The sequence below is a fragment of the Fundulus heteroclitus genome, unplaced genomic scaffold (genome assembly GCF_011125445.2).
Source record: "Fundulus heteroclitus isolate FHET01 unplaced genomic scaffold, MU-UCD_Fhet_4.1 scaffold_123, whole genome shotgun sequence".
Classification (NCBI taxonomy): Eukaryota; Metazoa; Chordata; class Actinopteri; order Cyprinodontiformes; family Fundulidae; genus Fundulus; species Fundulus heteroclitus.
The window spans coordinates 303,848-320,910 of NW_023396535.1; the positions used below are offsets into that span (position 1 = coordinate 303,848).

At 42.6% G+C, this 17,063-nt stretch overlaps 2 protein-coding genes and 1 long non-coding RNA gene across 3 annotated transcripts; all 3 read left to right on the forward strand.

The window, feature by feature from the left end:
- Positions 1 to 1,980: 1,980 nt before the first annotated feature.
- On the forward strand, positions 1,981 to 2,363 carry LOC118558338. Its single transcript, XR_004928319.1, has 3 exons — positions 1,981 to 1,998; positions 2,134 to 2,232; positions 2,333 to 2,363. It is a non-coding gene; the product is annotated as an uncharacterized LOC118558338 (long non-coding RNA).
- Positions 2,364 to 14,512: 12,149 nt separating this feature from the next.
- On the forward strand, positions 14,513 to 15,213 carry LOC105924277 (histone H2A). Its single transcript, XM_036128850.1, has one exon. The coding sequence runs from the start codon at positions 14,537 to 14,539 to the stop codon at positions 14,921 to 14,923; it is 387 nt and encodes a 128-aa protein (XP_035984743.1). The 5' UTR covers positions 14,513 to 14,536; the 3' UTR covers positions 14,924 to 15,213.
- A 350-nt stretch (positions 15,214 to 15,563) lies between these two features.
- Positions 15,564 to 16,107, forward strand: LOC105922639 (histone H4). Its single transcript, XM_012858529.3, has one exon. The coding sequence runs from the start codon at positions 15,719 to 15,721 to the stop codon at positions 16,028 to 16,030; it is 312 nt and encodes a 103-aa protein (XP_012713983.1). The 5' UTR covers positions 15,564 to 15,718; the 3' UTR covers positions 16,031 to 16,107.
- The last annotated feature ends 956 nt before the right edge of the window (positions 16,108 to 17,063 follow it).

The window sequence follows — 17,063 nt, forward strand, 5'->3', positions numbered from 1 at the left end:
GAGAGTCCAGTCTGCAGGTTTAAGATAAACTGAGTTGATGGGTGTATAAATGTCACCATCAATATGCTAACCACGAGTATTTCTCTGGTCATTGTCGGATAAACCCTCCAGAGCTCTGCTGCTGCTCTTCACCACATTCTTGTCAAACACTTCCTTATCAGTTCACAGAAAAACACTTTAGATGTTAAACTTCCTTAGTTTAACAGCAACCAGCAAGTTTTTGAAAACTAAGGTTTTAGAAATCTAAAATACTATATTTTGTGTCATCAGCTCTAATCAGGTCTCCTGGATTCTTCTTAATTCTCCAGGTTTCTAAAACATCCAAAAAATGGAGAAGTGTATTTTTTCCACAACATTTAATCTAAAGTGAAAATCTTCTCACAGTGGTTTTCCTCTTGTGACTTCTTCTTGCATGTTAATGTCTATAATGTCAGATAACGAGACTGAACAAACTGCCCTCCAAATGTTAATATTTACTTGTCAAATCTTGTCAAATCATCTTGTTGCTCTTAATATGGATCTTGGAAACTGATGCATTATAATAAATAGTATGTTTCGTCCTAAATTATGAGTTAAAGGAACTAATTAATTTGACCACATAAAGCAATGAGCTGATCATCAGTCAGTAAGAGGAAGTGGTGAGTCTCAGGAAGTAGAAGCTGCATCTGTGTTCAGGAGGCAGTCAGACAGTTCTGAGGGTGAGAGCAACAGACGCACAATGGCTCAGCTCGCATGGATTCAAGGGTTTTTATTAATGATCCTGCAGCTCACAGGTAGGAAGACAGAAAACATTTCTATAGATTTAGAACATCATAGATCTGTTTTATTAACTGTGTTCAGATTTAATATTTTTGGTTTTGTCTTCTAACAGTCACTGCAGATGAAACATCTGTTTTAACGAGAGCTGGAGATGAAGTCACATTGTCATGTTCAACAGTGATCAAAGGTCAACAGAAGTGTAACGGTACTACATGGACCTTCTCTGGTTCAGGAAACAGAGCAGCAGTAGAGCTGGTTGATCTGGGTCAGATTAATCAGAATGTTAACACTAAAGCAGACAGACTGAAATTAGCAGCAAAATGTTCTCTGGTTATAAAGAAGGTCAGAGAGGAAGATGTTGGACGTTATGAATGTCAACAATGGAAACGAGAAGATCACCGTACACACACTCTGATTCATGACTCCACTGTAGTTCTGTCTGTTCTTCACAGTGAGTATCAACATTTGTTAAATAAATACTAACATATTGTCATGTCAGACCATTTAGTTTCAGCAATCAAGGAAAACTGTTACAGTGATGGAGGTAATTTATCTAATTCTGTGTTGTTTTACTATTTCTGTCTTCATCAGTGACTGAACAGAAGGAGAATCAGAACGTGACATTAAGCTGCTCTGTGGTAACCTCTGACCCCTGTAGATACAAAGTGAAGTGGGTTTATCAAGATGTGGACAACAGCCAAACTCCAGCAGAGACTGGCTGCTCTGATACTTCCCCTTTATTATTAAGGAATAAGTTACCTCAGTGTAAAGTGACTCATAGTTCTACTAATAAAGAGTTTACCTTCAGTTTTCAGTCCTCAGGTGAGAAACAGGTTAGAAGATGATGAACTGTAGAAGATGACTGACATCACATAAAACTGATTAGCTTCATGACTAACTATATATATATATATATATATATATATATATATATATATATATATATATATATATTTACACACTAATTTATCTGTGCTACAAAGTGGTGCTGTATGAATCCGAGAGAAATGACTCAAACAAATGATTATTTAAAATATATCAGATAACTGAGATTTTGTACACATTGTTTGCCCAAAAACTGCTCTGCTAAATAAAATCTTAATTTATCAGTAATTTAATGAAATCTTAGGGGGAAAAATGTGATTATATTTATCAATAAAGTAATATCATATATTGTTAATTATGTTTTTTTCTCAGGACACTCAACTACTCAAAGTACTAATTCTTCAATGAATAAAGGTGAGGAGTTTTCTAGCATTTTCTTAAACATTGCTAAATGGGCCGACGCGTTTTTTATTTGACAAAATTGTAGTTTGTAGGACATCTGAAAGAAGCTTAACTGCCTTCATTTTCTAAAAATCACATTCAAATTAGGAAAGAAGGACTCCTTATCAGCTCCAATTATTGCTTTAGCTGTGGTTTCAGTCATTATCTTGATTGTTGCCATGGTGATCATCAGATGGAGAGCTAAGGGTGAGAGCGCTGACTGATAAAACTAAAAATACATATTTCTTGTCTTTCTGGATTATGTGTTTGAAACAAACCAGACTCTTGTTTTTTTTTTTTTTTTCAGGAAAGAAACCACAGGCTGATGAAAATGCTGTGAGTTCAGTTTACGTGAATTTGATCTTGTGTGTCTGTGCCATAGTTTCTGTTCAGATGTTATTTTCTCAACAACTGAAGTAAAATCCTGAGACAACTCAGCCTGATCCCTGATCTAATCAGGACTCAGTGTGATTATTAACTACGCTCTGGATAATTGTTCCTGAAAATGAGACTCCAGGTGGGAAACTTTAAAGTCTGACGGAATAAAAATCATGATCTGTTACAAGAGAGCTAGCAGCTGTTTTAAAAGCTGTAATTCAACAAGACAAACAGAACACTTGAGAATTTAGAATATTTTTTTTTTACCATTTTAGGAGATTAAGTTAAACATTTTAGCCATGTAATCAAATAAAAGACAATAGGCTTTTTTATAACTTAAGTCTTTCTTCTTTCCAGGTTGATCTGGAAGACTACGTTTCCTACGCCACCATCAGTCATGGAAACAAGACCAAAAGCAAAGCTCTGGTAAGACACTGACTATAATATTGTCATGTTGTAAAGAAGAAACAGAGACGGAAAAAATCAAGACAGTTTGCTCATTGAACTGCTATTATTGCAGTGTTTGATGAATCTAAGTGAAAACATCACAATGTTGACGTGTTTATTAGAGGGCAAAAATTAATTACCATTGTTTATCCATCTACTTCGTCACTGTACCTGACAAGACAAAATCCCATTATTCAATTCAATTCAATTCAATTTTATTTATATAGCGCCAAATCATGAAACATGTCATCTCAAGGCACTTTACAAAGTCAAGTTCAATCATATTATACAGATTGGGTCAGATTATACAGATTGGTCAAAAATGTCCTATATAAGGAAACCAGTTGATTGCATCAAAGTCCCGACAAGCAGCAGTCACTCCTGGGGAAGCGTAGAGCCACAGGGAGAGTCGTCTGCATTGTACATGGCTTTGCTGCAATCCCTCATACTGAGCAAGCATGAAGCGACAGTGGGAAGAAAAACCACCCATTAACGGGAAGGAAAAACCTCCGGCAGAACCGGGCTCAGTATGAACGGTCATCTGCCTCGACCGACTGGGGTTACAGAAGACAGAACAGAGACACAACAAGACAGACAAACAAGCACAGAAGCACACATTGATCTAGTAATCTGTTCTACATTAGATGGTAGTAGTGGGTGAGCCGTCTTCTCTGGATGATGTCACAGTTAACAGAACGCCAGACCAGGTGTACCTACTATGAAGAAAAAGAGAGAGAGCAAAAAGTTAAAAGCTGAAATGACGACAGTCATTTCAATGTAATACAATGCAAAACTGGAGAACAGTAGACTGAAGAACAGTAGAAATCAGTAGAGTGAGAAAATTAGACCCTGATGTCCTCCAGCAGCCTAGGCCTATCACAGCACAACTATAGAGATAGCTCAGGGTATGAGCCACTCTAACTATAAGCTTTGTCAAAAAGGAAAGTTTTAACATTAGTCTTAAAAATAGATAGGGTGTCTGCCTCACGGACCAAAACTGGGAGTTGGTTCCACAGGAGAGGAGCCTGATAGCTAAAGGATCTGCCTCCCATTCTACTTTTAGAGACTCTAGGAACCAGCAGCAGACCTGCAGTCTGAGAGCGAAGTGCTCTGTTAGGAACATACGGGGTAATCAGAGCTCTGATATATGGTGGAGCTTGATTATTAAGGGCTTTATACGTTAGAAGGAGAATTTTAAATTCTATTCTTGATTTAACAGGAAGCCAATGAAGGGAAGCTAAAATTGGAGAAATATGATCCCTCTTGTTGATTTTCATCAGAACTCTTGCCGCAGCATTTTGAATCAGCTGAAGACTTCGAACTGCATTTTGTGGACTTCCTGATAGTAAAGAATTACAATAGTCCAGCCTTGAAGTAACAAATGCATGGACTAGTTTTTCAGCATCACTCCTGGACAGAATGTTTCTAATTTTGGCGATATTCCGGAGGTGAAAAAAGGAAACTCTGGAAACCTGTTTAATATGGGATTTAAATGACATGTCTTGGTCGAAAACAACACCAAGATTTTTAACTTTATTACCAGAGGCCAAGTTAATGCCATCCAGATTAAGGGATTGATTAAGAACTTTATTTTTTGAAGACTCTGGCCCAAAGATTACAACTTCTGTCTTGTCAGAATTTAAATGCAGGAAATTTAAAGTCATCCAGCTTTTGATGTCATCAAGACATGACTGCAGTCGAAGTAACTGATTGGATTCATCAGGATTTATGGATAAATATAGCTGAGTGTCATCAGCATAACAGTGGAAATTAATCCCATGCTGTCTGATAATTTTGCCAATCGGAAGCATATATATAGTAAATAGAATTATGAGGGTAGAGATACTCCTCAGAATATTGCCGCTATAGTGAGGTGGTTCTTTTGATATTACCCTCAGCCTACGAGCTGGAAGTTTGTTCAACATGTCTTATTGGAGCCAAATATGTGTATTTTTTGGTTTTTGGTCACTAGACGGGGCTGTCGGCTCCAGTATAAGAACCGACAGGTGACAGGTGTTAAACCCAGGAAGGGCATACAAGTTTTTGATCGCTGTGGCGGAGTCTTTGTTAACAAATGTTGCCGTGTAAGATGGAATAAATGGACAAGAAGAAGAACTTTGGGATTTATTTACACGCGATCAACGGGTACAACGTTAGCCACTCAGCGCGTCATAACTAAGCAGAAATGGATCAACGCTTCACCAGTGCAGTAGTAAACTGGGTAGTATATGTCCAGACCTCTCAACTTTTATCAAACGTTAAGAGTGAGATAATGCTAATTTGGGGCGGGGCTTGTTTGGGGGCGGGGCTAACCGGACCCTGGAAGAGCTGGTGAAGTCAACTCCATCTAATTTTTATCCCACCAGACAATGAAGTAGACATGTATTACTTTTGTTAAAAAGAGAAAGAGACGTATTAATACTTTATTGTTCAGTTAATGGATTAAGACATAAAAAAATACACAATTGTTCCAATAATACTGAATAAAATTAAGTAGTTTTAAGTTATTGACCAAATTATCACACTGTTACACATTCTATGGGTTGTTTATCATTGTAAATCTATAACCTGATTGGTGATTCAGGCTGAGTTTTATCAAATCTTTATGGTCAACAGTTTCCCCTCAGCAGCAACACTGAAGCACACAGAGGTTCCCGCAGCGTCTTTACGCACAATCCAGCTGCTGATGTGTCCCTCCTTTCAGCTCCATGCACTTCTAGACTATTACAGTTTATAACCATTATCATCACCTTTTACAGTGACAGGTTTCTCAGTCAGTCGCCGCGCTGACCAGACGAATCTCTATTGCTCTTGTCAGTGCGCTCTGGTGAGGTGGGCGGATTTTACCCCCGTTGGTGCGCTGCGTGCGAGGGATAAACAGTGGGGAAAATGCATAAATAAAGACTGTAAAGGGCTTCTATAAAGGGAACAGGGGTACTAAGAGGTCTGAGATGAAGCCCCTGATGTTACAAGTTCTTTAAAATGACCCTTAAAAGTGCGCACCTGAATTAAAGCGCGAGGCAGCAGCCCACCGAAGCGCCACTGATTCTATGTTGTTAAAAATGAAAGAGCATGAAACACAGCTAGTAACTCTCCTATTGACTTTAACTGGCACACATTGCTACCGATGTGAGGACATTAAATGTAGTGATTCACGTTTTGAATGGTGAACGGTGATAAAAGCACCTGCTCCCAGGGGAAGGAGGGGGGAGAGGAGCAAGCGCTGAGGCACAGAAATACGGTGCATGTAGTTAAAAAATGCAGAATTAATAAAAACGAAACTTATAAATAATCTTCCTGCTGCTCTGTTAAAAAGAACTGCAGCAGGAATAACTGATGGCCACAAGCTGTGAAAGAAGCCGAAACAGCTCAGCAGAAGGCGGAGTTTTGTAGACCGCAGCCCAGACGGGCTTTGTGATTTTTACGCGTGAGAAATGCCATATGTTGCGTGTGAAGTCAGTGAAATGCGTGAGAGTTGAGAGCCCTGTATATGTCTAATGGATTTAATTTTGTCTGTTGTCTTTCATTCATCCTCCACAGTTCTTATATTTTCTACAAACAGATAATAATTTAAAGGCCACCGGCACTGTAGTCTCGGTGTGCACAAGTTAAAAACCTTGGTAAAAGAATAGACTTGCGCTGCTTTTTCCTACTATGCAACTAAGGAGTGTTTGGCGGTATGGTGCAGCCTTAAATTATGGAAGACAGGCACAACTAATGAAATCAGCACAAAATGGTGGCTGTCATTTCAAAGCCCTATTTCGTGAATGTTCTCCCCAAGAAAAACAACAACCTCAGAACCCATCTCAGCCTGCACAGCCTGATGGATCAGGGTCACTTTGACAGCTTGTCCTGACATTGTCTGGTGAATAGAACGCTCAGCTGATCTCACCGCCTTCACTGTGTCCTCAGAAGGAATCATCAGATCCTTTGTGTTTTAGGGTGAGCAAATTATAGCTCCAGGATAAATGATGCATCTGTCACTAAACACCCACGGCAAACTTCACAGGACAGCTTTTTAAGAAAATAGCGAACAACGAACCCAGAGATTTACACCAGTGCAGTGTCCCCAAGTGCAGCTACGGTCACAAACTAAAGAAGTAATGTTGGCAAAAGGGGGATGGAAGATCTTCAAGTTCTTCTGCTGCTGGAGAAGAGAACATGGTGATAGACGTGTTTAAGGGAAGACAGGAAGAAGATCCAGATGTCAGAGCTCTGTGGATGCCAAGTGTACTTTCAAGTTTTGATATAATGTCTTCCCGATTCTGAAATGAACTCCCGAGTCACTGCAGCTGACTCTTAGAGCTCAGCTGACTCTTAGAGCTCAGCTGCAGTGACCTTCTGCTCATGAAAACACAAACAGAAAACAATAAGCTCAATGGTGCCCTCTTGAGAGAAGATGTGGTACTGCATGCCACACTTTATTTTAATGCATTTTCAAATGTGTGTAGTAGTTTTATTTAGAGGACTTTTCATACACAGCAAAGGCATGGCATGAGGTAAAAACAGAAGATAATAAAAGCCAAACAAGATAAAAATGGGAAAAAGAAAATCCACAAAGAAAGAAGAAATAGTGAGCTGAACGGGCTCATTTAGATCTGAGAGGATCTAGATCAGTGTTTAGTGTTTGATTTTTTTTTTATTATTTTATTGCAACAATATTTAAAATTTAAAGTTATGAATAGGGCTGCATGGTGGAGAAGTTGTTAGCACTGTTGCCTTGCAGCAAAAATGTCCTGAAGTTTAAATCTCAGCATGGGATCCTTCTGCATGGAGTCTCCTCATGCTCTGACTGGTTTCCCTCTGGGTACTCCAGCTTCCTCCCACTGTCCAAAAACATGACTTTTAGGTCAGCTGGTTTGTCTAATTACTCTTAGGTATGAGTGTGTGTGCATCGTTGTTTGTACTCTGTGTCTCTATTTTGCCCTGCGATGGACTGGTGACCTGTCCAAGGTGTGCCCCCTCTCTCACCCAATGGCTGCTGGGAATGGGTGCTTTAAATGAACAACAGAGCTCTGTTGGTCAGCAGAAAAGCTGAAAACAAAAAGCTCTGGGAGGATTAGGAGGTCTGGGTATCTAAATCTGGACCATGAAGGTTCAGGCTAGCATGATGTGAACTTCTCTTTAATAAAGCTGTAACGTTGTGTCTCTGTTTCCAGGCTGGTGGTGATCATGATGCAGTGACCTACAGCACTGTGAGAGCCTGTTCCTCTTCTGCTGCAGCCTCTGATGATCCCAACAGCGTCTACAGTGTTATAACCTCCATCCCCAACTGAAACAACAAACAAGGCCCTACTCCCACTGGTGATAACAGGATAAATCTGAAAAAATATTTTAGCACCAAATTAGCTAAAGGTTTCTGTGTCAAGTGGGAGAGATTAAGCATCGTAATATTGACGGCTTTTATCCTGATGCATCTCAATAACACAGGTAGAAAAAAATTAATTGCATAGGTCCTCTGGACAGGTTCTTCTTTTCGTCCCTTTTCCGAGAGACTTTTAGGCCTTTTGTGTTTGTTTCTGATTTAAACTCATTTTGGGTACTCCTGTGGAGGGTTAATAATTAGCTTAATTGTAGCTAAAGATCGTCAGTTTTCGTAGCAGTGCTTGTAAAAAAAACTTGTAAAGAATAAAACAACCAGATAGATTTTTTGAATATATATATATATATATATATATATATATATATATATATATATATATATATATATATATATATATATATATATATGTATGTATGTGTATATATATATGTATGTATGTGTATATATATATGTATGTATGTATGTATGTGTGTATATATATATATATATATATATATATATATATATATATATATATATATATATATATATATATATAACAGGTCAGAGAATGCTTTTTTATCATTTAATTTTTTATTATATATAGTTTTGTTTACTCTCATCATTTGAAGGTCCCGCTCAATAGTTTTATTTCTTTGAACTTTTGCAAATAAGTTCTTTTTTTTTCTACTTAAACTGTTATTACAAAGTCAAACCACATGGTTAGAGTGGACTGAATGAACTGAAAGCTAAAGTTTTGTTGGGGAAAAAAGGCAAACAATCGTTTTGTCTTTGGTTTATTTTCCCTTGTCATAGCCATGCAATCTAAAGAAAGCCATGTGATTTATATATATTTCAGGTATTGAGAGAGTTAAAAGGTTATAGCAAAGTCAGGTACTCTCTTTACCTGACTCCGCCAGATAGATTTGCTCCGCATATCCATCTGGAAACCTTTGGTTGAAGTAATTTTGGGAAGGGGCGAAAATACTGGTTAGCTAATTGGCCTATGTTGGTGATAGACGGGCCAAATAAACCAATCAGATTCGTCGTCGCTCTGTTACGAGCGACGACGAAAACACAACGACAAGCCAAGCTGCTCTTGCTGCTGCAGGTAAAGGCTCGTTAGCTCAGCAAAGAAATACTCTGTAATTCCGATAAAACTTGCTCCATAGCCACGCTAACGCTAGTTTCATCGGCTGAAGCCGCCATGTTCTTTAGACTGAACTGACGCGCTTCTCGTTGCGTCACACCTCAACCCGCCTCAAAGCCAACGCTGATTGGACGTTCGTTTGGTGAACGGCTCCAAATTTTCTTTAACGGAGAGTAGCCAGACTGATCTGCGAGTGAAACCTTGAAAGCTCGCGAGATCAGGGTGGTCTCACGAGGCTAGTACTCTCTATGAAAAGCAGCGGAAATTTGTTCAGTTAAAGTTCTGTATGTATGGGGCTTAGTTTTTTATTATCTCATGTATAATATGATAATGTTGGCATTTGAGTGTAAATATGAAATTGTTTTACTAGAGGCTCTTGTATATCAACTCACACATATTTATATATAAATAAAATTGAATTGCATTGAAAAATATGTTGAAAATCTTTGTTCATTTATTAGTTTCTATCAAGATGTGCTCTTGAGAGCGACCCATTCTTTCACAGAGATTTGTAGAAACAGTATGTGTGCTTGGTACTTGATTGTATATACCTGTGGCTGTGAAAGTGGTCAGAACACCTGATTTTTGTCCATAATTTCCTCATAATCTTTTATGTGATTATCCTTGTGTGTTGAAAAAAATATTCTAAAAAAGACATTAAAAAAAAGCAGAATAGGTGATCATTACACTTCCTCACAATGCTCTTGACTGAACTATTTCAACATCCATCTATAGTGACTTTGATCAGTCTCTTCTTAGCCACATTCATATGGTTTAAAATTCCGCTGCCTGTCTGCTAACAGGGGGCAAGATGACATTAACATTATCAATGGCGGCTGCAACACTCAATGTGGGGTCTACTCTTTAAATGTCTATATGGTAACAAATAAAATGATAAATGATAGGGCAATGTCAAGATTTTACTGTCTATTAAATACTACAAATAGAATACAGATAACTTAACAGCAACATGAGTGCAACAGCGGCAGGTGGCCTGTGGCTTTTGGATCTAACATTTTGTTTCAATAAATTAAAAATAATCAAAGACTTGTGCAACTGTCATTTTAAGAAATATGCAAAAGCTGTATACATGTTTATCCATAAAACTGCAGACTGTTTACAAGAATGAAAAATAATCAATAAAACCTGCCGACAAGTAAACACTTAAGTTTGTTTGGTGTCTAGTCTAACAGCTGCTGGGAAGAAAATACCAGAATCCACACTCCACTAAATTAGGTTTAATAAAAAAGTGTATTAAAATACTTAATACAGTACCCCATTTTCTTGTGCAAGTATTTATAAGGTTGAGTGTTTGGTAATCTCTTGCTCATATATGACTGGTGTCTGAGTACTTCTGTTTGATATGTGTATTTTATTTTCCTGTGATTATTTTGATTAGAATCATCAAATAATAGAGTAATAACGTACTTGTGTATATTATTATTTTACTTTCTTTCTATAACAATACAGAGATGTAAAATGGAAGAAATCACTCTTTTGTCATTTCTGATGCCGTTTAAATTATTGAACGTTGCTATTTTACTTTGAAGATCTCATCTTCTGGTGAACGGAAGTGATTACGCCAGTGAGAAAACTTGATTACACTATGGTGATTGGACGATGTTGTTTCGGCTGAATTCTGACCAATCAGTGAACAGATGATGCCTATAAAGACGTGTCTCCGGTGAACGGTCGTTGGTTACGTACCGTAACCCAAGATTCTATGAATATAGGCGTAGCCCTTTAAGGCCGTCGCTAGTGGGTTTATCCCTTCGCGCGCGCGAGCACTGAAAACTTTAGTCCACGCCCACCTGCTGTGTGGGCCCCACTCCGGTCAGTATAAATAACGGTCAGACCGGACAATCGGCTCCCAAATAGCTATTTTTCTTCAGCCATTCAGGAACCAGTGAGGCCCAGAACTTAAAGGGCTACGCCTATATTCATAGAATCTTGGGTTACGGTACGTAACCAACGTTCTATTTCATATAGGCTCCGCCCTTTAAGGCCGTCGCTAGTGGGTTTAAAGGCGAAGCAGGATGTGGTCCATGCCTCACTGGGTCCAACTGAACCACAAGCCTAAACCACATGTTCTCACAAGGAACTTCACCTCAGCCTCCAGTGTGCGTAATTACGCACTCAGAAGCGCAATGCGCAGCTGAACCACCGAGAGGAGGAACCTCTCTGTTCAGGACGGAGGCTGAATGACAGACCAGAGTCTGTGAACAGTGATAACGAAGGTTATGAACTGTAACATTAACGCTGCGTAGAACTAGCCAAAGGCTCGCAGAGATAACACTCTTCAGTCATTAAGATGTCATCCTCTCTGTAGTGGTGCACACCACAGCGCAGAGGTCTGGGCAGAGGTTGAAACCAAACCTGCTGCCAATGACGAAGAGGACAAGTTACAAACTGTAACCGTCTAACAATGAACGGAGCAGGCGAACAACCCCTGAGAGGGGCAGGAAACAATTAGCAGCTGAACCATAATGCTGCAACATAAACATGCCTGCTCGTTTTTGTCTTCATCATCTCTGGTAACAGAGAGAGAAGATCAACAGCAAACAGCAGAGGTCGCCAAATGGGACTGGAGAATAAACCTTTCCCACTGAGGTGGGAGGAGGTTGTCCAGGTGAGCGTAATGATCATTCTGTCAGAACTCTGAGAACAGAATGAGTCATGGAGAAAGCTGAGACATCGCGCAGGTAAAACCTGATAAATGAGCACGGAGATGACCAGGAAGCTGCCGTGCAGATGTCTTCCACTGTCATTCCTCCATGCAGTGCTGTGGAGGAGGAGATCCCTCTGGTGGAGTGAGCTCTGAGCTTCTCTGGAGGCTCCAACCCAGAGGAAACATAAGCCTGAGAAATGGCCTCACACAGCCAGTGTGAGAGGCGCTGCGCAGATAAAGGCTGTCCTGCAGAATTGTCTCTGTAATGCACAAACAGGCGCTCTGTGCGGCGCAGTGCAGCCGTGCGCGCCACGTAACACGAGAGCGCGCGCACGGGACAGAGGAGATGGCGCGTGACTTCCTCCTCCGAGCTGTGAGGAGGAGGATAGAAGCCATTCAAAGTTATCACCCTCGATCTGAAAGAGCTTGTAATGCTCTTGGGTGTGAACGCAGGATTAGGACGCAGCACAGCTGAGCTGCCGTCCCCCTGTACGCTGAGACAGGAAGGAGCAACAGAGAGGGCGGACAGATCGCTCACTCTCTTTGCAGACGTCAGCGCTAACAGCAGAGCTGTTTTAAATGACAGCAGTTTCATTGGAGCCTGATCTAAAGGCTCAAAAGGCGCTTTAACCAAAGCGCGCAAAACCAGCGCTAAATCCCACTGAGGAACCAGAGGACGTGACACGGGTCTGTGTCTGCGTACACCTCTCAGGAAGCGCTTAGTCAGAGGATGGTTAAAGACAGTTCTGTCACCAAAACCTTCATGACAAGAGGAAATAGCCGCAGTATAAGTCTTAATTGTGCTGAGGGCTAAATTCCTGTCCATGAGCAGCTGGAGAAACGTCAATATGCAGGCTAGAGGACATGAAATGGGATCCACGCCTTTCTCCGCACACCAGCGCTCAAAAGCTTTCCATTTTGACGCATATAGCGCTGTTGTAGAGGCGGCCCGTGCGCCCTGAATGGTGCGCACGACTTCTTGCGGAAGACCGAGCCTCTCTAAGCGCTCCCGTTCAGCGGCCAGGCCCAGAGACGCTGGCCTATTTCCGGGTAGCTCCTGATCGCTCCTCCTGCCTGGAGGAGCGCATCCTCCCTCCACGGCAGCTGCCACGGGCGGCCTGACAGCAACTGCTGCAGGTTGGGGAACCACGGAGCTCCTGTGCGCTCGGGGGCTATGAGAATCACCCGATGCTGTTCGCCGCGAACCCGGTCCAGGAGCCGCGGTATCAGCGGAACCGGAGGGAAGGCGTAAAGGAGCGTCTGTGGCCACGGATGAGCGAAGGCGTCCACTCCTAGAGGAGGATCCTCCTTCGGGCTCAGGGAGAACCACAGCTGACACTGTGCGTTCTCTCGTGTGGAGAACAGGTCCACTGCTGGCCTGCCGAACCTGCTCCAGATCTGAGAGATCAGGTCGTGGTGGAGGGTCCAGTCTCCGTGACGAGGACCTCCTCTGGACATGATGTCCGCTCCTCTGTTCAGGACACCGGGGATGTAAACTGCTCTGATGGAGAGCAGGTTGGTGCGTGCCCAGCACAGCAGCCGTCTGGCCACGTTCAGCAGCTGAGCTGAGCGCACGCCGCCTTGCCGGTTTATGTACGCCGCTGCGACCCTGTTGTCGGTGTGGATCAGAACATGCTGATCCCGCAGCAGGGGAGCGAAATGCTGAGTCACCTTCAGCACCGTGAGGAGCTCCAGCACGTTTATGTGGAGAGACGTGTGGTCTGGCCACTTGTCTCCCACTACCTGGGACAGACACGTCCCTCCCCAGCCCGACAGCGACGCGTCTGTGAACACCGGGACGTGTGACGTAGGTCTGCTGAGGGGAACTCCCTCTGACAGAGTGGGCGGGTTTCCCCAGTGGGCCAGGTCTGCTGCCACTGACGCAGTTCCGACAGGAGAGCAGCGCTCTGCTCTGGAGAGGCCAGGACCGTCTCCACGATGCCGGTGAACCGTGGAGGGTGAGACAGGAACTGCAGCGTGTAGCCTCTGCTGATCAGCCCGAACCACGGCTTTAACCTGCAGGCCCGCCTCAGGGTTCTGAGGGGCAGCAGGGCCGGGCTGTGAGGAGGTGTTAAAGAACGCGTCCAGCGGGTAGCTGTCCATGGCGGGAAAAGCCTCTTCGGCGGCCGCCGTGAAGCTAGCTACCCTCCTCTGTTTGTCCTCCAGCGGGAGGAGCTCACAGAAGGGGCAGGAGGAACGGGGCGTGAGGGCTCGCCCTGCATGCCGCGGACCGAGGCAGCGCTCGCACACGGCATGGAGGTCGAACCCCATGATGTAGCTGTTCTGGCAGGAGAGGCACAGACGAATGCTGCTGCCTCTGCTGCTGGACATCTTGATCTTGATCAGTGCTCTTCAGTCGCTGAAGAAAAAATGGGAGCCGATTGTCCGGTCTGACCGTTATTTATACTGACCGGAGTGGGGCCCACACAGCAGGTGGGCGTGGACTAAAGTTTTCAGTGCTCGCGCGCGCGAAGGGATAAACCCACTAGCGACGGCCTTAAAGGGCGGAGCCTATATGAAATAGAATGTCATTCTTCTCTCGAAGATAACATTGAAGTGATTAAACATGTCTGGACGTGGAAAGACCGGCGGTAAGGCTAGAGCCAAGGCCAAGACTCGCTCTTCCAGAGCCGGGCTGCAGTTCCCCGTGGGTCGTGTCCACAGGCTGCTGAGGAAAGGCAACTACGCTGAACGCGTCGGTGCCGGAGCCCCGGTGTACCTGGCCGCCGTGCTGGAGTACCTGACGGCTGAGATCCTGGAGCTGGCTGGCAACGCTGCCCGCGACAACAAGAAGACCAGGATCATCCCCCGTCACCTGCAGCTGGCTGTGCGCAACGACGAGGAGCTCAACAAGCTGCTCGGAGGAGTCACCATCGCTCAGGGAGGCGTTCTGCCCAACATCCAGGCTGTGCTGCTGCCCAAGAAGACCGAGAAGCCCGCCAAGGCCAAGTAAACCTGCCTGGAAACAATAAACCCAAAGGCTCTTTTAAGAGCCACCCACATCTACTTAACACGCACGATCCTAATCATATACTATCAGACTGCACGGTGTGCTTCAAGTATTACATTGTCAAATTTGTGTCTCTATACTTCAGAGTGGTCGTTAAATTGACTGTCATCTTGAGGTGTAATCTGTGAAAGACTACACAGAATTTGATGTTGACATTATTATACACAAAGGGATATAAAAGGCGCTAAAATGTAGCGGCTGCTGTGAATATGAAGCACTAGAGAGGTTATTGTCTCATTATTTGACTAATGAAGGACAGCTAGTTTTAGTTTTTAATGTGGAAATTGTTTGTTACAGAGGAGGACTTTAACAGGGAGTAATGCAGGAGGAAATACAAGAAATTCCCCAGAAGAAGGTCTGCATCAAGATCCCTTTCGCAGAGCCAGCTGGTAGGAAGCAGCAACTGCACGTGAATTTAAATAACATGAGAAAAGAGAAAACAGCAACCGTTAAGTTAGTGTTTCTAACGGTTTTATATCGTCTTTTTATTTATATATATATTTTGGACATTTGAACGCTGTAAACACTAAAACGTCACCACGGTAACACGCAGTGACGATCTTTATTTCAAAGACTTTGTCCAATAAGCGGAAATGTGACAGCTCGTTGTTGGCAGCTTGAAGCGGAAGTGGGAAGCCAGTAGTGTCCCTGTCTTCTCTTACGTCCGGCAGACGTGTTTAAGTAAAGACGCTCCCAGCCAGCATCACCAGTGCTCAGTTGAAACACAGTAGCATAACAATGAGTGGACGCGGCAAAGGAGGTAAAGGACTCGGGAAAGGAGGCGCCAAGCGGCACCGTAAAGTCCTCCGTGATAACATCCAGGGAATCACCAAGCCCGCTATCCGCCGCCTGGCTCGCCGCGGCGGAGTCAAGCGTATCTCGGGTCTGATCTACGAGGAGACCCGCGGTGTGCTGAAGGTCTTCCTGGAGAACGTGATCCGGGACGCCGTCACCTACACCGAGCACGCCAAGAGGAAGACGGTCACCGCCATGGATGTGGTGTACGCTCTCAAGAGGCAGGGCCGCACTCTCTACGGCTTCGGAGGCTAAACCTACCAGATGAACGCAACAACCCAAAGGCTCTTTTAAGAGCCACACACACATTTCTATAAGACACGATTCCTCTATAAGTTATTTCCTATATCAGTTATATATGTACATTATGGCCACTTATATATATTTTATATATATATATTTTTTATATATATATATATATATATATATATATTTTGCTTTCAAGGATTATTTCAAGCTCAGAGTGAAACATTGTAACAAAGTTCACATCTAAATACATCGTACAAAATAATAATTTTGACAGTCTGCCTGGAAATGTCCAGTTATGTTACAGTGTATGGGCCTTTTTAATTGTATTTATAAGAATGGAATGGCCTTTGTCATTAAACAGGAGGATGGAGCAAATCAAACTAATACGAGAAGCGATATTAGCATCAAAGAAAAGACCAAAAAGGATTGCTTAATTTATTTTTGTATCAGTATCAATATGATTGGTATATGTATGAATTTAAGAAGACCGTACATTAGTATTCAAGAGCTTACGTTAGAACACCCATAAACTTATTGTGTGTAGGATTTTACTGGACACTATTCTCTTTGCTTCTCTCCTTCCGTTGCATTATTTATTGGGTACCAAATGGCATAACTTGATCTAAATTAGGCTGAACTCAAGGGAGTTTTGATTAAGCAGTATGCTGCATCCAGTAACTTTCTTGTTGTTGGGTTTTTATCTTCATACGTCTGTAGAACACCTTGTGGGCTGGAAAATGATTCCTTTAAAATTGGGCTAGCAGTTGAAGACATTTGTTCTGCAGCACATCTTACAAAGATTCCTTTCAAATTATCTTCTGTTGGAAGCGTTGTTGCATTTAAACGATGCAAAAGATCAATAAGTTCATCTCGGTCCTCATTTAGACTGTCTGCTTTTAAGGCCGTGGTCACAAGATCCCTGCCTGATTGACTGATGAACCGGAGAAGGCTTTTGAACAGCATTTCATCTGAGACTTCGCGCTCACTAAAAACGAGAGCAACTGAAAAAACAGGGGCAAGGCGACAAGGAAAGTAGCCA